Genomic DNA, 27,905 nt, shown 5'->3' with positions numbered 1-27,905 from the left:
CAGTAAGTGCTAAGGCCCTGTGGCAGGAACCGGTTCACAAGGTAGTGGACAATGAAGCCTTAGGTGATGAGGTTAAAGAAAGACTAAGAGGAGCAGAGCAGGTACAGAGACTACAGGAAGCTCTTTCAAGGAATGTGGCAACTAAAGAGAGCCAAGAAATAGAAATAAGGTCAAGAGAGGTGTTTTGCAGTGGCGGCTGCTAAGATGTTCCTGTGGGAGTGATCCAGTAGAGAGCAAATGGTTGGTGTTGTAGAAGAGAGGGGAGGCCTCTGGTCTGATGTCCTTGCATAGGGAAGAAGGGATGGAGGGCATCCAGGCCATACATGGAGCATCGGGCCTTAGATAAGAGCAGAGATAGTCCCTTTACTTCTTCCTTCTTTTCCTCATCTCTCTGATTCTCGCAGGGACCTTGTTTGCCATCTACCTTCCCCTTCTCATGACCCTCTCATGTTGCATAAATCATTTGGTCTCCTGATGTCCACTTAGCCCTTACTTCCTAAAAAAAAAAAAGAAGAAAGGGGCGCCTGGGTGGCTCAGTCGTTAAGCGTCTGCCTTCGGCTCAGGTCATGATCCCAGGGTCCTGGGATCGAGCCCCGCATCGGGCTCCCTGCTCCGCGGGAAGCCTGCTTCTCCCTCTCCCACTCCCCCTGCTTGTGTTCCCTCTCTCGCTGTGTCTCTCTCTGTCAAATAAATAAAATCTTTAAAAAAAAAAAAAGAAGAAAATATATCCATAACATTCTCCACTGTAGAATGAGGCTAAAATATGTGGTCCGCCTATTACCGGTTTCGCTGCATGGGTCAAATGAGATTTTGTGCGGAACAACCCTACCAATCCTTAAGCTTCATTTTAAGATGGAAAAACAAATCATTATCAAAACTGCAGCAGCGTTAGCCCATCGGCTCAGCAAGCTCACTGTGTATACCCGGCCTTGTCTTTTCCCTTTACCTGTTCCGTATTGAGTGACCGCATGTCTAAAGTTACCTCAACTGCTGAGAGAACTCGGAGCCCAAAAGCCTGTTATTCTGGCCAGTTGTTAAATTTGTCACTCAGTACCTGAAGCCTGGAGATGATTTTTTGAAGAAAACTTGTGTTGAGTTAGAATGAGAGCGAATAGCGCTGCCTGCTGGACCTGGAAAGGGGCCGGACCGAGAGCTGTGCGTGGTTCTTTCCCATTGATTGTTTTCAGTCCCTCAGATGGAGTCGTGAACCAGACTGATCCAAAGGGCATGTCCTCCATCTAGCCTCTTCTGTGATGCCAATATGCCACCTTGTGCATTTCTCTTTTCAAGTAATCTCTTTTCGCCCTGTAAGGATTCAATATCTAAAATTACCAGCAAGACTAGCTGTATTTCATTTCATTAGTTCTCTTAGAATCTCTTGCAAATTAGATCACAGAATGTCGCCATGCGAAGGGATCTTCAAGATTGTCTAGTTCAGTGTTTTCAAACACATTTTGGCCACAGAAAGTCTTGGAAAACTATCATTTTAGACGCCAGTCGACTGAGACCCAAAATGTGAAAAGGCAAAGCTACAACCAGAAGTCGCATCTACTGATTCCCAAACTATTCCCCGTAACAGTGAACATGCTTTCAGCTGTAATAAAAACGGCTCAAACAATAATGGATGTCTCACATGAAAAGTGTTGAGTGGCTCTGGGAATAATTTAAGAGCTGACCAACATCATCAAAGACCCAGGTTTATCCCATTGTCCTCCCTGTTCTTCTCAGCATGTCTGATTACAAGATGGCCCCAGCAACATTAGGAACCACAACCTCCACCCAAGATGAAGGGGTATAAAGGGGCTGACTGTCTCTTCTCCTCTGAGCTAAGAAATTTGTCCCAAAAGAACCCTAAAGACTCTCCTCGTATCCTCTTAGCCAGGAGGGAATGATATGTCCCATCCTAAGTGGGTTACTGGTAAGGAGAGTGAGATTGCCAAATTCGACTTAGACAAATCCGGATTCATGTTCTGGGTCTGGGGCAGGGCCATCCATACCTGAAGCGTACGATTCTGGGGCAGTACAGAGATTCCTGGACAAAACTGGAAAAGGGCACTGTGGCTATTTATTGGAGGGGCATTGCCCATGGGTCTCCCCAGTTTCTGCTTGTCTTCTGAGCAAGAGGTAGCAGTAGCTTTGTTCAGACCTTTCTAAGGATGTGAGGACAGCTCACAGTCTTGGAACATAGAGGTAGATTTCTTTCCTGACCAGGATAATGAAGCTAATGTCTCTCCTCAGGGCGAAAATTGAGCTGGTTGTCTGGCCGCCCCTTTGAAAGAGTGGGGGTTCTTAAGTTCAGGTCCCTCGGCAGTGACACAAACTCCCTGCATATGCGTCATCCATCTGGGCTGCTCCACATGGCACCCCCCCCGTGGAACTTGGGGGACAAGAGAAATCAATGTGGACATGAAGCCCATACTGCCTGCTCTGCTGTGGACAATACGTCTTTTGTCTCGGACCCAGGAGGCTTGTGTCTTCTGCCAGCACCCAGGAAACCATGGGAGACTACGTTGTTAGTTTATCCAAGGGGGTAAAATCTCGGACACTTCCCAGTTCTTGACACTAATAGAAAGACAACCATCCGTGTTTGCTACAGTCTTTTCTCCCCTGAGGCACACCCGATACATCCCATTCCATCCTCAAATACTTACTTCTGGAAATAGGATTGCTTTCAGCACGTAAGAAATTCCTGTCTTAGTGGCAGAAACAGGGCAACTCTGCAGCCTCCGACTGGAGACACTCACATTAAGTAAGGACAGTGTCGTTGGTCTGGTGTCTTTGAGGCTGTCTCCCTTTTATTCGCTCCCTGACTCTCTCTGTAATTATCTCTTTTAAAATGTCAGCTCCTCTCATCCAGAAGAGCAAGAGCAATCAGCCACAAACTGAACTTTAGAAGCTTTTAAAACACACTTGCCGTTTGACTGGGAGATGGATTCTCAAAGGCATCCCTTAGCAAAGTGAGGGGAGCTGACATTGAATGACAGAGAAAAAAAAAGGAGCCCTTTTCTTTGCACTCACGCGGGGCCTGCAGCCCCTTCCTCAGGAAGCCAGAGAAGGGATGTATGAAAAATGTGAATATTTCTACACCAGAGCCTGAGTAGAGGCCCTTTAAGGAGGAATCTGCTTTCAGAGGCCTTTGACCGTGAGTGCCTCTTACCGCGCCCAACTGGTGAGGGGACTGAGCTATAGAAGGATCCTGGAGACGTCTTTGCCTTCTCTGGAGTGAAGTGTTGATGTTAAGAAGACCATGGTCCAGAGGAAGAAACACGGGATCTAGTGTGACAAGCAGAGAAAAGAGTATGGACATTTCGTCATTAACCGTTGGTACTTGGAGTTTCTCCAAATGGTGACAATTTAAAGACCTGGACAAAAATCCATCATAGCAGGAAGAGAGGAGGAGAGGAAATTAGAGCATCATTTACCCCTCCAAGTCAAACCTTAGGGTTAAACCCAATTTATCCCTAAATTCTATTGCCCTGATGGTTGTTGGTGCCTTTAAAATGAAACGATCTTTCCTACTTAGCGCAGGACATTTTGTGCTCTTGCTCTTCTGACAACTTACATTTAAAAATGCATCTGCTAAAACATAGCACTACAAGAACACAACAGATTCAATCTTAACACCGGAGGCCACTTTTCCCCACTGACTCTGCCGGAAACACAGGGAAAGATCCTTCAGTCCGTGAGTCATACGATCGTCGACCTGCATTCTGATATTTCCAGAGAAACCTTCATGAAGGTCACTGGCCTCCACTGAGTCACAGTGACCCCTGGAGGCATGAGCCCCTAATATAGAGGAGATACTTCACCGGAGTCCATGTAGATTCACCACAGGTGTTAAAATTAAAGTTCTCTTTCTAACGACATAAAGGATCAAAATTCCTTGGTACAATTAGGTTGATTAAATTGAGCTCTGCGTCTAAAATCCCTGCAGCTTAATAAAGTTAATGCAGCTTTCAGAGGAGCCTGACCCAGAGGCAGGGAACAGTCTAGGTCCTGAGAGAATCTGGCCCACTGCGGTTTTTAAATTAGAAGTTTGATTGCTTGCGACACCATCTCAAAATGGTACCAGTCCAAAGAAGCTGAATTTTCCATTAGCCTGGGAAAAAATGACAGATTTTTTTTTAAAAGATTTTATTTATTTATTTGAGAGAGAAAGAATGAGAGAGAGAGCACATGAGAGGGGGGAGGGTCAGAGGGAGAAGCAGACTCCCTGCCGAGCAGGCAGCCCAATGCAGGACTCGATCCAGAGATTCCAGGATCATGACCTGAGCCGAAGGCAGTCGTTTAACCAATTGAGCCACCCAGGCGCCCAAAAATGACAGATATTTAATTAAACTGCTTAGAGATTAGGCAGAAGGCTTAGTGGATAGATAAAGGGGCTGAATCTCTTTATAAGCAAAGTTAGGAAATCCACTCGCGTGCCGCATCTTTAATGTCGAAAAGAACTCAGCAAGCCGAAGGAGCTGGGGACCTGGGTGCCGCTTTCCCACTCAGCTGCCTCTCCTGCCAATCGCAAGAAAAATACACATTCAAAAAGCATGTTTATAAAGTGTTAGGTGGTCACTGAGGAAATTAAAACCTAAAATGTGAAGTAGGAAAGCTACTTAACCACCAAAGCTGCCAAAGCAAACCACCCTAATCCATTTTTCTCTTACTGAAAGTGATTTATTACGGACTTCGAGCAGATCTATGAAAAAAGAATGATTTGTGGTCAGTGCTGGAGGGTAGGTTGTGAGAGGGATCCGGCCGGCCTTCCAGATGGGGAATGACCGAACTGCACAGCAAATGGTTCAGGAAAGGGGTTGCTGTGCAGGAATCTTGAGCTGCCTTGTGGATAGCCACAGTGGCCCAAAAAAGATGCAGGTCACCTTCATTGCCTCAACACTCACAGCTCCCTAGCTTTCAACAGGAACTGCAAGGACTACATTAATGAAATACAGTTTTGTAAGCTCTCCCAAGGCAGTAGCTCCCAATTCTAGCTATATATTAATATTTTCCAAGGAGCTTTTAAAAATACCAGTGCTCTGTGCCAGACCACCCGGGCCAGAACCCCTGCAGATGGAGCTGGACGCGGGTGTTCCAGAAAGCTCTCCAGGAGCAGGTCACTGCCTTGGGAGCTACTGAAGAGTTACATCGTGTGTAATCAACAGATCAGGGGCTCGGAAGCCTGACAAGCCTGGGTTACTGTCCTAGCTCCACTGCTCACTAAACGTAAGACACTCTGCACATGCTTAACTTCTCCAGGTCTGGGTTTGCTTATCTGGAAAGAGTCAATGATGGTAACCTCTCGATAAGCTTCTAAAGACTGAGTAAGAAAATAAATGTATTCCCCGTCCCCGATCCACATCTATTTCCCTCTCGTCGGAGGAAATATGGTTAAAGCGGATTGATGTTTTATCCTTCCTCAAGTGATTTTGCCATGAACTTTTGTAGCAAATGATAGGCTTAGATTATTTCTCTCTCCTGGCTTTGTTTTTCCTCTAGAAATCACTGCTATTTGGTTATCTGGGAGGAAAATACTCATGTGCCTCTCACGCTTTCTGCTCCTCCAGCTGCCACCGAAGTGTCCTTTTCGTTTGATGTCGGAAATGGGCCGGTGGAGATTGTGGTGAGGTCGCCCTCCCCTCTCAATGATGACCAGTGGCACCGGGTCACCGCGGAGAGGAATGTCAAGCAAGCCAGTTTACAGGTGGATCGGCTGCCCCAGCAGATCCGCAAGGCACCCACAGAGGGTCACACCCGCCTGGAGCTCTACAGCCAGTTGTTTGTTGGTGAGTAATAGAAAGGCCTTTGTGACTTTGTTGTTATTGTTGTTGTTGTTGTTTTAAGATTTTATTTATTTAGAGAGAGACCATGTGTGTGTGAGTGGGGGGAGGGGCAGAGGGAGAGAGAATCTCCAGCAGACTCCCCGCTGAGCACAGAGCCCAATGTGGGGACACGGGGCTCGATCCCAAGACCCTGAGACCATGACCTGAGCCAAAACCAAGAGGCGATGCTTACGACTAAGCCACCCAGGTGCCCTATCTCCCCCCCACCCCCGTTGGTTTTAATAACCTTGACAGTGGAAAAAATAAAAGTCTCTGGAATGTTTTGATAGAGGTCCTTCCAAAAGTAAGAGTCTAGGCTTCGTGTAGTCTCCATCAAAACAGAATGGAACAAGGAAGATGACTTAGGAAACCTAAATCTGGCTCTGCTCTCTGCTTTCCGGAGCTCGAGGTCCTCAGCTACAAAATCAGAGGGGAGGCTGGGTTATCGCTGAGGGCTCTGATCTGTGCAGAAAAAAAGAGAAAGAAATGAATTCCCTAAGTTCAGGTTTGCTTGAAATGATCAGGAGAAATCTGTTATTCCTTTCTCTGCTCATCCTCAAGGTTCTTGGCAGAGAAGGATGTGAACTCCTCCCCACATACTATCTTTATGGGAGAAAGAGATCAACACTGAGAAATTTAAACAGAGCAGAAGTTAAGCATCCTTTGCAAGAAGTCAATCTAGCCTCAGTTTGGTCTTTGCTTTTGATATATTCCAGCTGAAGCTAATGTTATTTCAAATCAATATCTGTTTCCATGATGAAATTAAATTTTGTTTTCCAGAACACTGATGTTTTAGGGAATTAGCCATTTTTCCTCTGTTGAATGACAAGAGAGCAAGTCTGAAGGACTTTCCGGCTATGTGCCACCTTAGACCCCCTCTCTGAGTTTCTGGGGGTTAATTGATCAAGTCAGTCAACTGCGGCCATCCCAGACCAAGCAAAACCAGATGTGACCTGGTTGCTGCTCATAGTCCTACCACCTGTCACCCCAAGCTAGAGCCTCACTGAGGGTCAGCTAATTTTAACAAGGGCCAAAGCCCCACGGTGTCTTTCATAATTGTGTCAGAATGCTTTAAGAACATTAGAAAGTCACAAAAAGAACAGTAAAATTGGACGTCAGCTCCTTCGGTGCAATGTGGGCAGACTACAAACGTGTTAACTTAGTTAGCTTTGGAAAGCTGACTTGTTAACAAGCCATGTCATCAGGGGCCGTGAAAGAGTCAACGGTTTTGAAATAAAATACTCCTCAACCCCAACTAGAACCCAGCCCCTTCCAAATCCTGCCCTCACGTTTTAGTTCTCAAAATTACGCATTACTTTTAAAATTATTTTTTATTAATTATCAGGTCCGCTGATTCCTGCTGAATATTGTGAGCAAATTTCGCTTTATCGATCCATCTTGTCCAGATTACTTAGGACAAGTTTTGTTTTCCTCAACCCTATCCATCTCAAGCATGCTGGTTAAATTCTACCTGGCTTTCATCATAGGTGACCCTAACTGACCTGAGTTTCTTATTTTTCTAAGCTTGTCCCTAGGTATAGAGGTCCAGCTTTCTTTCTGTCCCTTTCTTTCCACAGACTATAGCTGTCTCCAGAAATTTTGGAGACCAAATAAAGTTGTAAATGGAAAGAGATAGAGGGAGCATTTATTATGATCTTTGAAAGAATTCTGATTTGTTTAAAAAGAACAGCTTAGAGGAAGAGAACAGTAGAGGACTGAGGTCAGAATTCGACAGAACAATTAAATTGGAGAGACAGGCAGAAAAAGAGCATCTCAGGAAGAAGACTGAAGGGGATTGGAGGGAATAAGCATGGAAAAATTTAGGAGAGGGTGTCACAGGAGGAGAGAGTTCCATGAAATTCTCTGTGTTTGTTATTGCCAACTAATATCAAGTGCCGTGTGTAAAATCAGGCTAGAAAAAATGTTCTTTGAATTTAGCAATTATGAAACCACTGGTGACCTGGGAAGGAAGCTTCGGAACAGGGGGCTGCCATGATGAGTCAGCAGCCACTTTTCACTTGATGAACACAAGGAGGTCCACGTCCCCCTTTCTAATTTCCTGTCGGCTCAAAGGTGGGGTGATGCGCATCTCCCAGACACGAGCTATTGTGCACCAATGTGAAAAAATATTGTTCTGCGACAAACGTCCTCTCCAGGGATGGTGGGGAGGGGGCCTTATTTCCGGAAAGAAAATCAGTTCAGCAGCCGTGAAATCCTGGAGCCAGCTATCCCAAGACTGTTCTGCCTCCCGCTCTCATAAGAAGCTCTGTCCTGACCAAGTGTCCCCCCCCTTTCCCTCTTGAGTCTCCTGTTTCATCTGTCTAATAAAGGAGTTGGGTTTGTTGGTCTCCAGAATTTCCTCCACCTTCAGCCATTTGTGATCATGTGTTTAGAGATGCGTTAAAGCGGCCTCAGCTGCCGAGCGGTCATCCTTCCCACAGTGTCGTGTGGTTAACGTGGGCTTTGAATCCCATCTCTGCCACTAACCCGCTGAGGGACCACCGGCAGGTTATTACTCAATATTGCCGTGTTAAATAGGGAGGCAGTTCCCACGTCTCAGGGTGGATTGAATCCGTCCAGGAGAAGCGCTCTGGAGAATGCCTGGCATGGAGTCAGACTCATGAAGTAGGAGTTACTTCTTTATCTTTGCTCTTACCTTTACTCCCTTAGCTTTCGTCCTCCAGGTAACCCTCACCGCCCCCTACAGAACCTACTTCCAGCCCTAAAGCACTGACCCGATCTGTGGTCCCTTTAACCCACACACCCTGAAGGAAAGTTCCTCTGCATAAATGCCCCTCGACATCCAAAATCAGGCTGCAGCTCCCCGCCTGCTGACCTGCCACAGGGGCCCCAGGGCAGGAGAAGCAAGCAGGGGCCCCGGCATGTTCTCAGTCGGCCCAGGAGCCAGCAAGCGGCCGTGTGAAAACACGGGTGTCAGCATCCCAGCTGAGACATATGGCAGAGTTGCCCAAGAGCTCCTTCTCCGTTCTAGAAAGGAGGGGCAGAAACAGACTGGAAGTCCTTCTGGGCTTTGCACACAGAGTGGGCTCTGAGGGAAGGCCAGACTCGTGCCTCCTTTCTCAAAGTAACTGAAGAAACAGAAGAACAGTCCCCCTCGCTCTTCATCTAGAATATAATTAAAAGCTGTCTTCGAAAGAGGATTAACACACAGGTGTTTAGGCAGTAATTCTCATTACTGTGAGAATTATTATTACGGCTATGATTCTGCTTTAGTCAAAAAGTAACAAACTTAAACATGAAAAGTGACGTGGGAAGAAAGAAGCAGTTGCTAATATTTGTCTGCAAAACCCAGGAAATCTTCTCATGCTTTTGATCCAACATGAGCAACTAGCATATGATGAGCTTCTGGGATGGCCCAGCAGAGACACTTAAACCACATGGTGATCTGTAGCTTTGACCAGCCCAGGTGCTCAGACCTCCATCCCCCATGGCAGCCAAAGGGCCCTCTTTTTCTTAGGAGGCGGAGAAGGGCAAACATGCTCAGGGTCATTATCTAGGCGTGAGCAATGCCAGGCTGGACTGAGCCAGAGTCCTCTTTGGCACAGAGACATCTGGAGAGCTGGGGGCCCTGGCAGCTGCAGCCGCAGTGTCAGGGCTAGGAGGGGGCGGGGCGGCTGCCGGGCCATCAGCTTGCAGCTGGCAGCCAGCCCAGGGCATGGTCAGGGAGCTGGCGGGGGTAAGCCATCGCGGAGAGCCAGACGGGCTATTCAAGGCAGGTGGCTGGTGGAGGAGTGTGTTTGCAGCAAGCCAGGCACGGGTCAGAGCATGAAACTGTGCTTGACAGGAGGAGGTCAGAGTTTGGGAGAGCAGGAGGCTGCTTCAGAAGGTTCGGGAAGATTCAGTCTCCTAAGTGGCTCTTTGAGAACCCTGACTAATGACAAATGCCCAGGCTCAACTCACTCGACCCTGACCTCTTTTGAAATCCCTCTGGAGGTTAAAGGAGGCCATCGCTTCTGTGCAAGATGTAGCCCCAAAGGAGCTGAAAATTCTTGCTCGTTCCTTCAGGATCTTCTGTGCTCTGCAGGATGTCTGCCTGGCCGGAGACCAAAGCAGGAGCGCCGCCCTCAGGACTCAGCGAACAGGGGCAGCAGAGCCTCAGGCTCCGCGTCCTCTAGCACTTTGTCAGGAAACTCCTCCTGAGCTGCCACTTGAGTTCATGGACGAGGTGAGGTTTCTTAAATGGATTTAGAAGTGAATGAGGCCAGAGCGCTATGCTCATTGTCTGAGCTCCGCTTCACTAGCGGCCCCATAAAACAGCCCAGCTTCCCCAAACTCCATGATAGAGCTTGTTCGGTCAGCTGGTCCGCACCCCCTCTGTATTCCAGAACCATGAGTGGATCATTCCAGTATTCCAGTGCCATCTGAAACGCAGTATCATTGGGAGAGCAAAGAGAAAATCAGCATTTGTGGTCTGCCAGGGAGAAAAATGGAATTCCAGGCAGAAAGTGCACCCAAATCTGTATGCGAATAGAATGGTTCTTTCTAGTATCCAAAAAGTTTAGACTAAAAAATGTACAGTCCAAAGAGCAGGAATGAAAACACAGAAAATATGTTGCTTGTTCCTGTTTCCTGCAAACCTGCCTCAGTAGCAACAACGTGAGTGCTGACTGACACATCCGGGGCCACACTTCAAGGTCAAGTGTGCCACATGCTTTGTTCACCTCTTCTAAGGTAAATAGTATTACTAGTTTCTGCTTTATTGTCACAGTGAAGAAACTAAAGCTAAAGGTTAGTTCACAGCCCAAAATCGTGCAGCTGGTAAGAGACAGAGCCGGGGTTTGATCCCTCGCAGTCTGATTCCAGAGACCCAGCTCCGAACAGTTCATCTTGTCAAAGCAAAAATGACACCCGCGTTAAACAGGCAAGGAAGATGTCACTCGAGGTTACTGCAGAGGGGAGACCGGCCGCAGCTCAGTCAGAGCCCAACTCCCCCGAAACAGTGGAAGGGGGTGTTTTTCGTGTGTTGTTTTTTAATTGTGGTAAAATACACAAGGCGCGTTTTTCAGAGCAAGGGTAGGAGAGATCATAGGCCATCTGTGTTTGCTAACAACTTTACCCAGAGGAAAAGTACACTTTCTCCTATCTTCAGGGCAGGAGGTAGTTTTACAACTCGGAGTGAGGGGCCCGCGCTCCCCTCAGAAACTGAGAGATACTGGAAGTAGTAGCTCCCTTGAAGTTTACATTTCAAAGAGATGACTCCTGGGTCCCCAGAAAGACAATCCTGGGTTGTAAAACTGGCAAAAAGACTCTTGTGAAAAAATTTACATCTCAAAGAGGAAGGCAAAGAATTTACAATTACCGGTTTTCTTAAGTCAATGTTTTAAGAAGAGGGAAGTCAGGGGTCCAGGGTCAGGAAGAAACCAGTGGAGTGTTGAGTCAAGCTGAGGGGAACTCTGCGGCCATCGTGGTCAGTCTATACCAGCGATTCTCATCTGGGGTGATGATGGGGCCCACCAGGTATCGGGAAAAGCGTGGCGGCTTTGGAGTTGCTACCTCCAGCGACAGGCTGCAGGCAGAATTCCCGAGATGCACAGGGGAATCCATCCGGACAAAGACTTGTGCGTGCGCCCCAGAGGGCAGCAGGGCCCCCATGAGGAGACACTGCTCTCAGTTAAGGAGTCTAGAGTAGGAGACGAGGGGGTCAGGCCTAGCCTGAGTTGGCCCTGGCAAGTATTCTGTGCATTACAAAGTCAAAATGCAAAAGACCAAGGCAGGTGGAGGACCACAAACAGACACAGACACAAAGCTTTAGGATTAAGAAGAGAAGCAGAAGCAGTCTTGGCGGGGAATGAGCCGCCTTACTTGAGAGTCTTCGTGATACAAAAATAAGCTGTTTTTTCTTTTTTACTTACTTTGGTAAACACTTTGTAAGGGTTGTCAAAGTCAACAGAGATCTCTCTAGAACCGACGGATATCTAGAGAACGTCCAGAATTCTGGTCTTCTGTCCATGATCTCCCAGTGTAACTGAACCCAAGTCCAACTGCCCGATGCAAAGCAAAGCCAACCACGGAGACATCAAGTTGGCAGCAAGGAAGAGTTTCTTCAAGAGGAGGCCAAATGAGGAGACATGAGGAGACAAGCCTCAAATCCACCTCCCCAGAGGGGGAGGGAACCGTTTTTATAATCGGAGGGGTTGAGATTACACACACATTGCTGGAAAGGGCAGGGCAATTTAGGACTATTCATGAGGAAAGATGGGGCATGTACACTGAGTGACATACATGTAACATACATCCCGTGTTCAGCATGGGGTGGAGACTTAACATCAGAATGAGGCAGGGATGCCTGGGAGGCTCAGTCGGTTGGGTGTCTGCCTTCGGCTGGGGTCGTGATCCCAGGGTCCTGAGATCGAGTCCCACATCGGGCTCCTTGCTCAGCGGGGAGCCTGCTCCCTCTGTCTGCTCTCCCCCTGCTTGTGCTCTCTTGCTCTCTCTCTCTGACAAATAAATAAATAAAATCTTAAAGAAAGAAAGAAAGAAAGAATGAGGCAAAATTCAGCCCCTGACTCTTGCCTGGTGAACTGGGAAGACCCCGAGCCCTGAGGCCTTGCCCCAGACCATCCCAAAGATGTCACCAAAGGCTCTTGGTCTTTTCACGAGAAAGAATTCAAGGACAGACACCCAACACAGCAGACCAGCAACACAAGTGGGAAAGCTTAGTAAAGTGAAAGTATGCTCCCAAGATGTGAGAGCAGGAGAGCTCCAAGGAGAGAGCTGGGCGCCTTGGGTTTCTGTCTTTTATTGACAGCTGTTAACTAGGGAGTGGAATATTCATTACTTGGGGTGGGGATTTCTTGGCAACAGTTTTGTGCCTTTTCTTCCTGATTTGGTCAGGGGTTTCCGGTCATGGCACCCGCCATCTTTGACCTGCCTGGTTTGATCTGGCTTCTTGTGGAGGTGCTGCCAGGACAGGCTTCTGACTTTCCCCATAGCTGGCCTCCAGGTATCCTGTTAGAACCTAACTAATTGCCAACTCTAACGACATCAAGAGGTAATCTTAGGACAAAGAGAAGGAGCTATGAGCATGCTCCAAGAGCCAGTATAAATGGGACAGGGTCTTGGGCTCATTATCTCAGGTAAGGAAAGCAGGGCTTTGCTTGTTCGCAGGCTGGAACCATATTGCCTGACCTTGAGTCCAGGGTTTCTGCAGAGACAGCTAGTAGGTTTGTTAGTGGGGACTGAAAGATGGCGCAACTGATGAGGAGGAAACAGTTCTCTGAAAAACAAGCTTGAAACTTTTTGCTACTTTCAACTTCATTAACCCTACAGGGCAAGGTTTCACCGGCAGCATCCCACCCACTGTCCTTCATGAGATACTTTCTTCTCTTGGGTTCCATGGCAGTGCTCACCCACTTTTCCTCCCGCCTTTTGCTTGCCATGACTTAGTCTCTCCTGTGAGTTCTCTTCCTCTCCATGGCCTAGATGTTGAAGCGTCATAGAACCTTCCTCTCTTCTCCACCCATCCATTTCCCCAGGTGATCTTATCCAGTCCAGTGGCATCCAATACTATCTCTGGACCAATGGCTCTTAAATCGAAATTTCCAGGCTTCACTTCTCTCAGGAATTCTGCATCCATTGATCCAACTGTCTACTTAGCATCTCAGCTTGGATGTCTAATGGGCATCTCAGAGAAAACATGGCAGGCTCTTAATGCCTACCCCAAACCTGTTCTTCCCCCAAACTTCCCATCTCAGTAAATGACCTCACCACCTACCCATTTTTGCTTGAGCCCAAAATTTGGAATTACCCTTGATTCTTCTCTTTCCCTCATCACTGCCCATCAGTAGTAAGTCTTGTGACTCTACCTCTAGACTGTCCCTGAGATGGGTCCACTGCTCTCCATTACCACGAGTCCTACCCGAGTCAAAGCCATGGTTGTTTCTTGTTTGGACCGTTGCAGCAAGTCTCCTAGCTGTTCTGCACAGTTTGGGTATGTGCCATGGACACACCAAGCTTATTCCTGCTCTAGAGCATTTGCACTGGCTGTTCCTTCTGCCTGAAATACCTCCGCAGACACCGAAGAGGCCAGCTCCTTCTTGTCCTTCATGCCTCAGCTTCAGCTACCTTCTCAGGGAGGCCTTCTCTGACCACTCAACCTGACGTCACCAGTCACTTCCCATTTTACATTCTCCTCAGAACTTGTGATATTTTCATTTCTTTTTGTGTCCTTGCCCTAGAAGATAGGCTACATGACAACAGAGACCTAGAATAATGCTGCAGTGGGTGCCCAGTGAATATTTGCTGAGTAAGTGAATGGTATAGTGTTTGTTACTTCTCTGAGTTAATAGTCATGTTGCCATCTTTGGAAGTACCTTTTTCACTAGGTACCACAGACTGAAATCAAGGATGACAGAAGCCAGGAAAAAAAAAAAAAAAAGAGAGAGAGAGGAGACAGAGTCTCAGAATATTATGAAAGATAGTATCTCAGAGCAGTGTAGGCCCTAAATATAGTTTTCATTCTCCTTTCAAGTGGAGGCCTTGCCTGTCTGGCAGTAGCTGAGATGCTAGCTAGGACCCTGATGCAAAGAGGTTCTCCCTTGACCCTCATAACCAGTCCCCTGGTTCTCCCCCAGCCAGAGAGAAGGCATCATGGCGTGGTTGGAAACCACAGCCGTGGGTAAAAATAATAAAAATAAAATGATTTGCTAGGTAAGATCTCGTATAAATATCACTGGCTGAAATCAACAAACTGTCTACGAAGCAAAAGGGCAAATAGAACACAGAAGCTGCTCCATGGGCCCTTACAGCTGCTCACCATGAGGATCACCGACACTTACTCTTGTCTTAATCCAACCGCACCTTCCACCAAGCTCCGCCTCCAGGCCACGTCTGAGTCTCTGCTCCTCTCAGTAGAACAGCCTCTGCCCCGCCCCACCACAGGTGAAGTCACACACTGGCAGCCACCATATATTTTCCTACCCTGGCCCTTTAGTGGGCAAATCTTATTAGCTTTTACAATCCCGGCTCTCGATTTTACAGTTAGAGTTTTAACATTTTAAGTAAGTTGTGATAGCCACTATTTTTACCTTGTTTTCTTACACTCCCAACGTAAGCAGATGGACACTATACTCTTAACCTCTTCTGGAACTTCACAAGGTAGCCAGTTAACAGCCTCTTTTCCAGGTGCTGAGCCACTTTCCTTAGGCAGAGGTCACGTGTGTGGACGCGTTTAGAGAGATTTCGGACCTAAGAAAAGAGCCAATCCAATTGTTCACCTTCTGTGTACAATAGTTCATGTGCCTCTTCAGGGACTCTGTGGTCTTCATCCCAGTTTTCTCATGACCCCTGGCGCGGTCTGATCCAGTGAAGCTGTTTTAATGTAAAGGCACCTGGTTTGCCATCGGCGTGGAAGATTTTTTTTCAACAGATTTGCCATTTCACATATACATTTTTGATTCTTTCATTAAGGACTGAACTAAAGTTCATGAGAATAAATGGCAACTGTCACACAGAAAAAGATTGTAATAAAAGAGATTAGTATCATGACACAAATATTGGGGAAGGGATGGGCGCTCGCAGCCCCACTGCCCACCCCCCCATGATTCCCTGAGGACGCGAGACAACACCCCAGTTCACTAGCCTGAGCCAGCACAGTTGCCCCTTTGATACTTCATTCTCCCCTCCCTTCCTCCATCAGCCCCGCTGTCGCGGTCCTGCTGGGCAGGATCGCTCAGGCCCCACTCTTCACCTCCTGGTCCCGTTGTCACATCCTGGTGGTGTTCCTCATTCATTTTAATTTCACTATCTTAGGTTTCATCTTTCTTCCCAATTCTCAACTCCATTCTCTCCCCATCGCTGGCACCCACTCGAGTGTATTTTATGTATGGCCTCCCAGCCCCACTCTCTATATATCTGTTCAAAATATATGTACGTTCTGGAAACTTTGTAGTATTGCCTTTCACGTGTCATAATTTATACAAATGACATTGTACTACAGATCTCGCCTGTTTCTTACTCTTTCGCTCAGCCTATGTTTTTAAGATGTATTTGTATAGCTCTGTGAATTCTGTGTGTATAGTGTTCCATTATGTGTGTGCCGACACTTTATTTATTCCGTCCCCTAAAGATGAATACCTGAATTCCCCAAACTCTGCTACCACACCATTCCGTGAATGTTTATGCACGTCTCCCTGTTGTTCGAGGGTTCCTCCTCTGTGTGTGTGTGTGTGTGTGTGTGTATGTGTGTGTCCAGGAGAATTACTGAATCCTAGGGTATATACATACTTAATTTCAGCAAGTACTGCTTACCTCCTCAGTTTCTGAGTGTAAACTTCAAGCTTAATTGGTTGAATTCTCTATTTCTGTCAATAACCTATCATAGGGAGCTCTGTATAATTTGAGGCCATTTGGCTAGTTAAATGTGTCCATGACCTTTTCGATGTATTGTATCTTTAGTCCTTATGATGTTTTCCATCCCACAGCTTTATCTCTGTTTTTCAAACTACTGCAGTGTCCCTGTTGTAATTAATATTTTTCTGGTGCTTTGTACAGGTGTTTGTACCCTTTTATTTAAAAGTATCTCAGGGGCGCCTGGGCGGCTCAGTTGGTTAAGCGACTGCCTTCGGCTCAGGTCATGATCCTGGAGTCCCTGGATCGAGTCCCGCATCGGGCTCCCTGCTCAGCGGGGAGTCTGCTTCTCCCTCTGACCCTCCTCCCTCTCATGCTCTCTGTCTCTCATTCTCTCTCTCGCAAATAAATAAAATCTTAAAAAAATAATAAATAAATAAATAAAAATAAAAGTATCTCAGATATCCTAATGCTGAATCTCGTAAAAATCTAATTTGAGAATCTCTGTCTTGTTCTTCATTTATTGTAACGAGGGTTATTTCAGGGACGATTTCTGCATCTTACCTACGTTTTCGATTTACTGTGCTTTGTTTACTTGTTTGCCTGCCCACTCACCCCCATCTACTTTACATTGATTGAACTGAACCATTACTCTACTGATTTGAAAGTTACACATTTATACTCTCATTCCTCTGGTGGCTATCCCTAACTTATAAGACTCATACTTACGCTTTTTTTCTCTGTCATCCACAAAAACAAATCAGTATCTCTGTTCTGAATGAGACAAAAAAACAAGAACACTCTGACCTCCTTCCCCACCTGACGGCCTGCTGTGGTGATAGCATTTATAGTTTTAATTGCGTACTTATTTTAATTGTATTTACTAAGTTTTTCTCTTTATCTACTCTTATTTCCCATATCTTATTACCTGTTGGATTCATTTCCCCTTTTACTCGAGGGCAATTTTGTCTAAGAAAGACTGCATAGGTGAATCCTTCCAAGACTCACGTGTTTACAAATATCTTCACTGGTCGCCATATTTAAGTCAACGCTCTCAAGAGACTGTCTTTTATTGGCAGCGTTGCTATTGAGAAGTTAGACACGAGTTACATCCTTATTACTGAACTTCTCTTTCTTCTCCTTTAGTGTTTCTTAACCCGTAATGCAGCACCCCTAGCCTTTTGGGGGCTGGTCTGCTAAAGCCTGTGTCCCTCTTCTCAGAATGATGTTTTATATGAATAACATAAAATATGCCAAGTTACAAAAGAAACCAAATATATTGAAATAAAGTTATCAAACATTTAAAACAGCAAATTAATGATACAATAGTGATACAAGTGCTATAAATAACAAGACCTGGCTAGCATCAAGTCTAATAACTACCTTGAGTTCAAGTTCATCATGACCATAAATGATGCTTCAAAAAATCTGTAACTATAATAGGAATATATCTATGATTTTCTATCAGCAGCAGTGACACAGATACTGCTAATCCTGCTGCGATTTTCCCTACGGTCCTAATTGAAGAAAATGCTAAATTTCATTTAGAGACTAGTGAAAATTTTGAACTCGGAAGGTGTTTCCCATCCCGTTCTCCAGCCTCCAGACTCCCGTAGATGAACACCTGAAATTTGGGGCCTCGGGTTAAGAATCACAGCATAGGTATAGGTGTGGGGTTTTTTCTTGGTCTACTCTGTTTAGTATTTTAGGAGCCTCTTCATTCTAAAGTCTAATATTTATTCTAGAATATTCTGAGTCATTATTTCTTCAAATAGTTCCTTCCCCCAAGTTACTCTCTTCTTATGAAGTTACTAACTTTAGTTCTTAACTTTTCCTTCATTCTTTTTTTTTTAACATACAATGTATTATTTGTTTCAGGGGTACAGGTCTATGATTCAACAGTCTTACACAATTCATAGTGCTCACCATAGCACATACCGTCCCCAATGTCCATCACCCAGCCATCCCATCCCTCCCACCCCTCTCCACTCCAGCAACCTTCAGTTTGTCTCCTGAGATTAAGAGTCTCTTATGGAACCTCTTTAGTCTTTCCTGTCACCTTTGGGGAGGGTTTACTGACCCAATATTTCAACCCCCTAAAATGTTCTTCTGCTCTATCTGGTCTGTTCTTCAACCCATCCTTGGAAATCTTCATTTCAACAATTATAGTTTTTTAATTCTCAACATCTCCAACCAATCCTTCTTCATCATAGTTTGTCATCACCCCATGTTTCCAATACCATGGAGGAATCATTAGGCTAATCTTGCCGCTGTTTCATGTCAGCCCAGTAATGAAGATGTCAATTATGTTGAGTCCTGTGGGCCTGCTCCCCTCAGTTCCACCTCTCCTGAGACAGGAGTCCTTCCTCTGTCGTGTTGGCTTTCCTCAGAGGCCTTGCCACTTTTCCCTACAAGCTCCTGTTCCTTCCCTTGAGATTACAAAATGCATTCTCCTCTCTTGTCTGCCTGAGGGGAGAAGCTAATGCTCATGCCCTGGGCTGTGCTCCTCAAGGAGAGTTAAGGGTGAGGAGAAAACTCTCATCTCACGGTGTGGAACTGCTAGTAGCAACTGCCATCCACCTCAACCCCTTCCTGTTCCTACCTCCAGGTGTCTCTCGTGTCCCCACACACGACTTCAAAATGCCTCCCTCCCAGCCAGACAGGGACACCCAGCTTCTGCTGTAATTGAGTCTTAAACCAGTGGTGTATCTTTACTCATTAAAGCTGCTCTCCCCCTATGTGTTCCCTCGCTGCTACACCAAAATAATCAGATCATATAGCCTTTCGCTGTTTACCTGTTTTCCTTGACATCCTGGTATTATTTAACATTCATAACTATGCCCTCCTTGCAATCCTGACCTCAAAACGCGCCATATTCCGTTCCTAGCCTCTCTGCTACCTCCTCTCTTCCCTTCCCTCTCCATCCCCAAGCTCCTCCTCTTTTCCTCCACCCTAGTGTCTTGGAAAGCCCCTACATCCTGCAAGGCTGGTGATCAGAGCCATGCTGATCCCTCCCAGCTCCATAAATCCAGCCTTGACCTGGGACTAACATCTGCAATGGCTTGTTTTGAGTCTGCAGGCTGAGAGTGGGAGAATGAGGTGACAGGTAGAAGCAGCACTGGGGGTTCTTGACTCTAGATGAAGGAGACTGGATCTGGCTGTTATATAATAAAGACTTGAAGACCGATAATGAAGACAGAGAAATAGGTGAATCAGCCTGGGTCAGGTTCCTGACCTCGTGTGGTGTGTGTGTGTGTGTGTGTGTGGCAGAGAGAGAACACAGGTGTGTGTGTGTGTGTGTGTGTGTGTGGCAGAGAGAGAACACAGGATATGTTAAAATCAACAGAAAGAAGATGTTTATTTTGCTCCAAAGATGAGCAGGAGTCACCAGTGGGACACATAATAGGAACAATAACATACAGATATTTGTAAAAGAAATATTTAGACAGAGTTCCCAGCTGATGGATTTGAAATTTGGGTTTGCGGTGAAATCTGCTAAGGGACTGTTTATACTTTAACGTTTGGATCAGGCTAGGATTTGGTGGCTTAGCACTGTCTTCTCTCTCTGCCTCCACTTTTGTAAGGGACTTGGAACCGTGAGACTCACTGCAGAGAGCCACCCTCTGAAGCAGCACCGTCTCACCAGATCTAGGGGATGACCAACCACCCACCATGCAGGGCTAAGCCCGGTAACTGCTTTGATTGTAAAGTTGCAGTTAAGCTTTTGCACCAAGAAATAATATCATTTCAATAATAGCATCAAAGAAGTGTCTCCTCTCTGTTGACCTCAAGGTCAGTTTGGGCATATGTATTCCTGTCTCTGAACAGCCATCCTTACGGCTCCAGGGACAGAATTCTGCCAAGGGTGAATGACTTAGCTCAGATATTAATCATTCTGTCGGCATTTTCCACTTTAAGCACAGCAATGCCTAGAAACATATTATATGTCAGAGAAGAGTCTCAATGATGCAAGCCCCGAAAATCAAGATGGCAGCTGTAGCGAGAGTGTAAGTTTAATAGCCTGATAGCCTGGGAGGGAATTATGGCCAGTGGCCACTTCCTGGCTGTGGAACACTGGGCAAATCCACTCTCTTGGTCCACTCTTCTTCACCTGTAAAGGGAAGATAATAATTATCTCTCAGAGTTAGAACATATAAAGTTTGGAACAATCCCTGGTGCAGCTAGTATTCAGTTAATACTAGCTTCTGAAATAGCTAGTAATTTATTATGCTTGCCCTGCCACCATGGCCTCCAGAATCCCCATCACAGAGCAATTCACGTTGAGACGCATAGGAGTGTTCTGCGCTATCAGAAACCCAGTATTACCTCAGCCTCTATTTTGAAGTCTACTTCTAGTTTCAATAGTTTGGATTCACAGATTCTGTATGTCCTTTGCTCTGAGGACATATAAGAAAATCCATGCAGTGATAATGAACTTTTAAAAAAAATCTGTTCTATTGAATGAAGTTATGAATGAGTACTCATGAGCATTATCTGAGAAAGCAATTCTCCAGACCCCAGCTCTCTGAGTATGTAAAAGCTTTTTCATATATGCCCTCCAATATCTAGCTGACATAGGCATTCCTGATCAGTACTTGTCAGTCATTCAGCTGCACCGAATAATGTGATCCAACCCTCCACTACTGAAAAATCTTCGCCATTCTGAGGTTCTCATCTTAACCAGATAATGGGGTTTTATTTTACACACCTGTACTGCAGGGGTGTTTTTTTATGGGTTCAGGTTGACAGTCAAGACCTAAAAGATCATGGTAACATATAGAACAGGAGATACAGCAAGTTCAGCATCTACAGCTAGGGAGGCCCAGCCTACCCAAGCACATCGTTGTGTTTGCCCGCTCACCTGCACAGGCCAGGAATGGTCTGCGTGGGTCACCTGGACACAGATGAGTCATGGTTCTCTTTCCCACCAGTTTTTTATACCATCAGAGGTTCAGGGCCTTCAAGCCAGCTTGTAGCTCCCCAAATCCAGATACGGTCCCATACAGCAGACGAGAAAGAGAAAACAGCCATCCTAATCCCATACCTTCCAGGCAAAGAGTGCAGTTAAAAAAGGCATTGACTCAGGCAGGCCTGTTCCAGCCCACGCTCAGTGTCAACCCTTCACTCCTTGTATTAGCCTGCTCAGGCTCCCATCACAAAATACCACCAACAGATATTGACTTCTCACAGTTCTGGAAGCCAGAAGTCCATGATCAAGATGCCAGGGTTGGTTTCTCCTGAGGCCACACTCCTAGCCTTGTAGACTGCTGCTTCTCGCTGTGACCTCACACGGCCATTTTTCTGTGTGCCCACATCCCTGGTGTCTCTTCCTCTTATGAAGAACACCAGTCCTATTACATTAGAGCCCACCCTCAGGACTTCATTTAACCTCAATTACCTCTTTAAAGGCTTGGTATACGGTCACACTGGGGGTTAGTCTTCAACAGAGGAATTTGGGGGCAGCACAGTGCATTCCCTAACACTCATGATACCTCGGGGACACAAGTACACTCATCTCAGCCATACTTAATTGATTCCAAGTCTGTACTTCTGTAGAATTTTGTTGATAACAAATAATAGCAATAATGGCAGCTACCATTAACTGAGCATTACCGCAAAGAGATGTATTACCACCTGTTATTAATATGACCCCGCAAGGTGCATATTTTTGTGCTAATTTCACACACAGACTGAGGCCCGAGAGGAGCTGGGATGATCACTCAGGTGGTGAGCAGCAAAGCCAATATACAAAAGTAGATCTTTGTGACCACCGCTCGTGCGTTCCTCACCCCTGTTCGCTGCCTCTCGTGAGTCACACTGCGCCTAGCACCATAGTGTACTGTTAGTACATTTGCATTAACATGCAGGCAAGAAGTAGGTCTCCTCTGTCTTTTTAGCTCCGCCTTTCCCAGCACCTGGCACACATGAACTGGTCAGTGGCTTTGCGTTTCTGAGCACCTTGCAGCAACTCCCCATCTTACTCCTCCTTCCCCTCCCACCTGCCTCCCCGACCTGCAGGCAGCTCCCCCTTGCCTCTTTATCCTGAAGCCCTCTTCCCAGGGATATGCTCTTGGATACTCTTCCCATCAGCCTTTCAGTGGGATCTATCCTATGACCGCCCCCACACCGCTCCCATTCCTGAGTCCACTTAACCCCACCTGACTTCTTCTCATAGTGCACATAACCTTGTAACACAGGATGGACTTCACCTGCTTATTGAGTTTATTATTAAATTCTCCCTTCGCCTCTGCAAGAATATAAGCTGTACACGGGCAAAGACTCTCTAAAGACCTTCTGAACGTCTAGACAAGGTCTGGCTCATAACAGACATGAAATAAATAATTACTGAAAGGATGCATTAGATTTCACATGTGTAAGCTTTGGTGTGATTCCTTTCTGTGGTGAATGAATGGCCAGTCTGTCTGGGCAAAGGTGGTCTGGAATCCCACTTAGCTCCTTAGAAAATGACTAAGCTCTGAGTTTGAGGACGCTGTATGTTTTAGGAGTCCTCTTGATCATTATTTTCACTTGTTTTGTTTAATTTAATACCTGATTCTTTTGCCCCAATCTTCTGTGCATTCGGTGGTTGTATTATTCATCATGGGTAGATACAGCCTTCCCATAATTAATCTTTAATTGCAATACTTGAAGAGCATTTCCCATGAAAAATGATTTACAAATGAAACCCACATCTCACCTTGGATAATTATCACGGGTCTGACTAATGTGTGTGGAGCCCTGCATGGCAGGGGACTCTCTCCAATGACAATGTGTTGATTTTTTAATTAGCAAAGGTGAAGCAGCATTTTTGCTTGCAGACCTACAATTTAAACTTGTGACATTTGTCACCAAGAAGGATTCCTATAGAGCACATGAGTTGAACTCAAGTAATTATCACCGGTTCTAGTGCATTAACGTCTTTTGCATAACATATAATGACCATTTTCAGGACAAAAGATTTTTCTTCATATCGACTAAATCAGTAAAAAGTACTTTCCAGCTCACTGACCCATTTAATAAATCAGAGGCCATCTCAGCAAGAAAAGAGCATAGTTTATTTCGTTTTCTTTTATAGAGAGAGAGAAATGAAATGCCATTTACCTGCTTTATAAATTAAGAAAAGGGAGTACAAAACTTTATTTAATGAATGCAACAACTAAAAATTAGACCACAGTCATATTTTATGGTCAATTAACAGAAGGAGGGGAGGAGGGAGGGTCAGGCAACAGTGCAGAGAAGTAGATTTAGGAGAAATTGAGAGTAATTTACTGAAATATAGAGACGGAGACACGTAAGCACAGAGGGAGAGGTTGTACATCTTGAACCAGACTAATTTAGAGCTGGAAGGAACCGGAGACAGAATCTAGTTGAAACCCCCTTTATATGGATAGGAAAGCCTGATGTTGAGGGAGATGAAGGGCCTTGAGGAAAGCCACACAACTAACCCTGAACAGCCAAACAGTGCTGGCGGGGAGAGATACACAGACCCAGAGGCAGGAAGGAAGACTGAGAGGCGTAGAGCCTCAGGAAGACCAAGACCAGAAAGAATCAAAGACAGGCAGAAAAATCTACCCCCTCTAACCCCTTGTAGAATGAGGCCTATATACATAAATAGTGAAGTGCATACAAATATCTGTTTGCCTTAATGATATAGTAAAAATATGATCTAACCTCGATTTATTTGCTCTGCCAGTTGGACCTTTTAAAATCTTCAGGTTTTTTGTCTTATTAACCTTTACTTAGTCTTTTAAAAATCTCTTCTTCAGGGGCGCCTGGGTAGCTCAGTCATTAAGCATCTGCCTTCGGCTCAGGTCATAATGCTGAGGTCCTGGGATAGGGCCCCAGGTCGTTGGGCTCCCTGCTCAGCGGGGAGTCTGCTTCTCCCTCTCCCCCCGACCTGCTGCACCCCCTGCTTGTACTCTCTCTCTCTGTCAAATAAATAAATAAAATCTGGTAGAAAAAGTAGAAAAAGCTGTTTGCTGAAAGTAAAAGTAGTTATATCTGCGTAGCGTTAAGAGATTCTTTTTCATTTTGCTTATCAGTGTGTTTATGGTTTCCACAATGAGAAACTATTATATTTGTAATAGGGAAAAAGAGGGAGCGGGAGATATCTAAAAACAATGATTTAAAAATTTCAGCGTATTTTGGTAGGATATAATTGTTTTAATTGACTAGTGACAAAAATATGAAGGGCTGGGGATTTATTGAACAGAAGGCCCTTTGGAAAGTCCTTATTGCAAGAGCAAAAGCCATGGTCACTAAAATGATAGACGCCAAATTGAAATTTTAACACACAAAGAGTGACTAATGGATTGAAATTCTTCCAAATCATAGCAAAGGCCCAAATGCTCTTCAGCACAGAGGTGTACAAAGCTGAGCTGACGAGCAGACTGCAGAATGGGAAATCCTTCAAAGTGGTTGTTTTTAATAGCTTCTTCTGCCAGCCACTATCCCATAGCTTTGATCAAAAAGGGCACTGGACTCCCTTCAATTAATCCTCTATGCAATTATTTTATTTGATAATAAATAATAATCCCTGGAGAATCATCATTCAAACCTATGTATGACTCCACGAGAGAATGCAAGGCTTGGGTTTATAAAGATAACAGCTGCCATTTCACAGCTGAGGACTTACACACATAAGCAAATGAATCCATCTCTGCGACTAGAGCCTGTGATCCACCAGCCCTGTCTGATGAGTCTGCTCCATTGTGTGCTTTTTCTCAATGGACCCGAATAAGTGATCAGAATCCATCCCCAGCTACGGGTCTCACCCAAACACTGACAAAGCTATTGACCACTCCATTTTTAAAGACATCCAGACCTCTATCTCAGAAACATGTGCATCGATGGAGGCCCTGACCCTGAAGTCAACACAGGACAGAGTTTAACACCATACACTTGAAAATAGGAACTAGCACAACTTCGCCACTTTGGAGCTACGACTCCTTGCACAAACCTCAGAGCTTCCCCGAGCCTCAGCCTCCTCATCTGTACAATGAGGGTAATTATAACAATGCCTCCTCGCCAGGCTGTTGTGAGAATCGGGTGAATAACATTTAGGTAAGGTGCTTAGTGGAGTACCTACTACATAGCCCTCATAAAAAAGTAACTTTTATTAACAGTATTTTTTGCTAAATCCCCAGCAGTTATTTCTTTTAATAATTTTAACGACCACACATTTAATTTCCAGAAAAGTTTGTTACCCTAACACACAGACATGTATATAAACTTGAGTTCGTCCTTCCGTACCAGCTGCTTAAAAAGGTCATAGCCAAGATTATTACAGAGATAATTAAATTCACTTGTGATATAATGCTCCAATGAATCTTTCTGTGAAATTTGCTAGGAATATTTTAATATTTTCATGCTCATGAACCTCTAACTCTGTAACTTAGAAAAATCACAGAGAACTTGCTCGTTGTGCTGTATGTCTTGCAATGGCATTTAGGCAAAAAGCAGTAAAATCTAACCTGAGCTGGTAATCCATGTGGTGTGGCTGACTTCTGTGTAAAATTATCAATTCCAACTTCTGCCCACCCTGGACGAGACGCCCAGGAACCCTTCATGTGAACTTCAAAGTGAAGTATTTCCTAAGACAAGAACTGGGATGTACAATCACATTTCAAATGGATTTATGCTTTCCAACTAATTGACTTGTTAACTATGCTAATATATTCATGTTTCTCTGCCTTTGTATATTTCTTTCAATAGCTTCAAATGGAGTGGTCAATAGGCTTTTAATAGCTTCTTCTGCCAGCCACTATCCCATAGCTTTGATCAAATGCTATGGGATAGTGGCTGGCCACTATCCCATAGCTTTGATGCTATGGAAGTGAATGCCATGGGATTAAACAACAACAACAACAACAACAACAACAAAAACCTAGAGATTTATATAAACTTCTTTAGGAAACAAGATTAGACTTCCAAAACAGCGTACATAATTTTTGTGGATCTCCAAACATTTTTATTTCGGTAGCAAATGTATGGCTTCTCCGAAGACAGCCTCTTTTAATTAGACATTATGGCCAAAGGGGGGAAAGCTTCAAGCTTTTCTATGAGGCAGGGCCCGCTCGAAAGCGAGAGTGCTGGTGGCACTTCGCGGCCTCCTCCCCTGCCACCACGGGTCCGGGTGCGATGAACAGGCCCGGGGACCACAGCAGAGCCCCGTGCTTTCTGTCATTCACAGGTGGCGCCGGGGGCCAGCAGGGCTTCCTTGGCTGCATCCGCTCCCTGAGGATGAACGGCGTGACGCTGGACCTGGAGGAAAGAGCGAAGGTCACGTCCGGGTTCAAATCCGGGTGCTCAGGCCACTGCACCAGCTACGGGGCCAACTGTGAGAACGGAGGCAGGTGTCTAGAGAAATACCACGGCTACTCCTGTGACTGCTCCCACACGGCCTACGATGGCACATTTTGCAACAAAGGTAAGGCAGAGCCCGTTTCCGTGGCGTTCTCACACCTCTCTTTACGCCCAAGTCATCTATGCCGTGATTCTGCACCTGTCCCCCGTGTGCTCTGTTCTGAGACTAAGGTGTTCAGAATTCACTCCCACCTTAGGTAGGAAGTCTCCTAAATCATCCCCTGAGCTCTGTCATTCACTAAGATGAGAGAAGCTCTGGGGTGTGTGTGTGTGTGTGTGTGTGTGTGTGGAATTTCACCCAAATCCCAGCAGACTGTGCACTGACTAGAATATTCCAGAGCAAATAGCCACGTCACACCTTGATATGAGTGACAACGTAAGGGGCCTCTGAAAGGGGACTCAGGCCTGACCCTCCCACTAAGGGAGGCCAGGAGGAGTCAGCATGCTCGCAGACTGATGGAGCGCTCCATGAATCCATCAGGGGAGCCCAGCAGTCCAGACGCCCACCCCGCCCCTAGTTGCTGTCGAGAGACTGGGCTCGAGCCGGGCTCACAGGGAAACCTGTCTGGCCAGTTATTGTCGCTATCATTATTACTGTCCTTATACAGGATGCCTCTCTGAGTGGTCCTCGGCCTTAGCCCAACGGCAGGCGTAGTGAGATTCCACATCTAATCAGCTGGCTTAGAGCACCTGTTACTAGTTCATCCTTTCAGGCTCAGATGAGTCCTTTAATCCCTAAAAAATTCTGCAGAGCCAATCAGCAGACTACGGGAGCCCAATGCATATGCATGTTGTCATTCAAGATCCACCCTGTGATCCCACGTGACTGGAAGAGATGCACTCAACTGGTCCGTGGCTTCATTTCCCATATGTAAACAAGAGGGATGGAGCGCAGCAGAGCAGGGCTTTTCCTAAGCTACCACTGACATGCATGTAAATCACTCTTTTCTTTCTCAATGAATGTATAGTATTTGGGTAAAGTTTGTGTAAATGGCTGGTATATCTCTTAATAAGCAGCTTTACGTAAGTAGCCTATTCATACTCTCATGAATACATGGAGAGTGGTTTATGCTGACATTATTCACACAAGATGCCGCACAGAAGGAGGAATTGTTCCATAACATTCTCTGTACATCCAGGCTACTGTCTGGCCAGGCTGCAATATGAGCATACAAATGAGGTCAGGCAGGGCTTGAAGAATGAGCGTGAGACAACAACAGAGGTGGAAAGGAACACCATTGCTGAATAATACCGTACCACATTAACGGCCCTATTACAGGGCTTTTTTCTGCTCGGAACAACATGGTTCCAGGATTTTCCTGTAGCACACAATGGGATGGGTTTGCAGAACACATTAATTTTGCACTTGTAGAAATGACAGTCTCACAATTACCATTCATTGTGCGCGATGCTCATGTAATG

The 27,905-nt window shown here is 45.6% G+C and overlaps 1 protein-coding gene across 4 annotated transcripts in view; it reads left to right on the top strand.

The window, feature by feature from the left end:
- Positions 1-27,905, top strand: part of CNTNAP2 (contactin associated protein 2) — a 1,915,205-nt gene that overhangs the window by 1,694,207 nt on the left and 193,093 nt on the right. For all 4 annotated transcript variants that reach the window (XM_032401131.1, XM_032401133.1, XM_032401132.1 and 1 more), the window contains 2 exons: positions 5,556-5,774; positions 26,311-26,547. In XM_032401131.1, coding sequence (XP_032257022.1) covers positions 5,556-5,774; positions 26,311-26,547 — 456 coding nt within the window. The remainder of the gene's footprint in view (positions 1-5,555; positions 5,775-26,310; positions 26,548-27,905) is intronic.

The sequence above is a fragment of the Phoca vitulina genome, unplaced genomic scaffold (genome assembly GCF_004348235.1).
Source record: "Phoca vitulina isolate PV1807 unplaced genomic scaffold, GSC_HSeal_1.0 scaffold4, whole genome shotgun sequence".
Classification (NCBI taxonomy): Eukaryota; Metazoa; Chordata; class Mammalia; order Carnivora; family Phocidae; genus Phoca; species Phoca vitulina.
The sequence above is the reverse complement of the archived record's forward strand: the minus strand, read 5'-3'. Positions and strand labels throughout refer to the sequence as shown.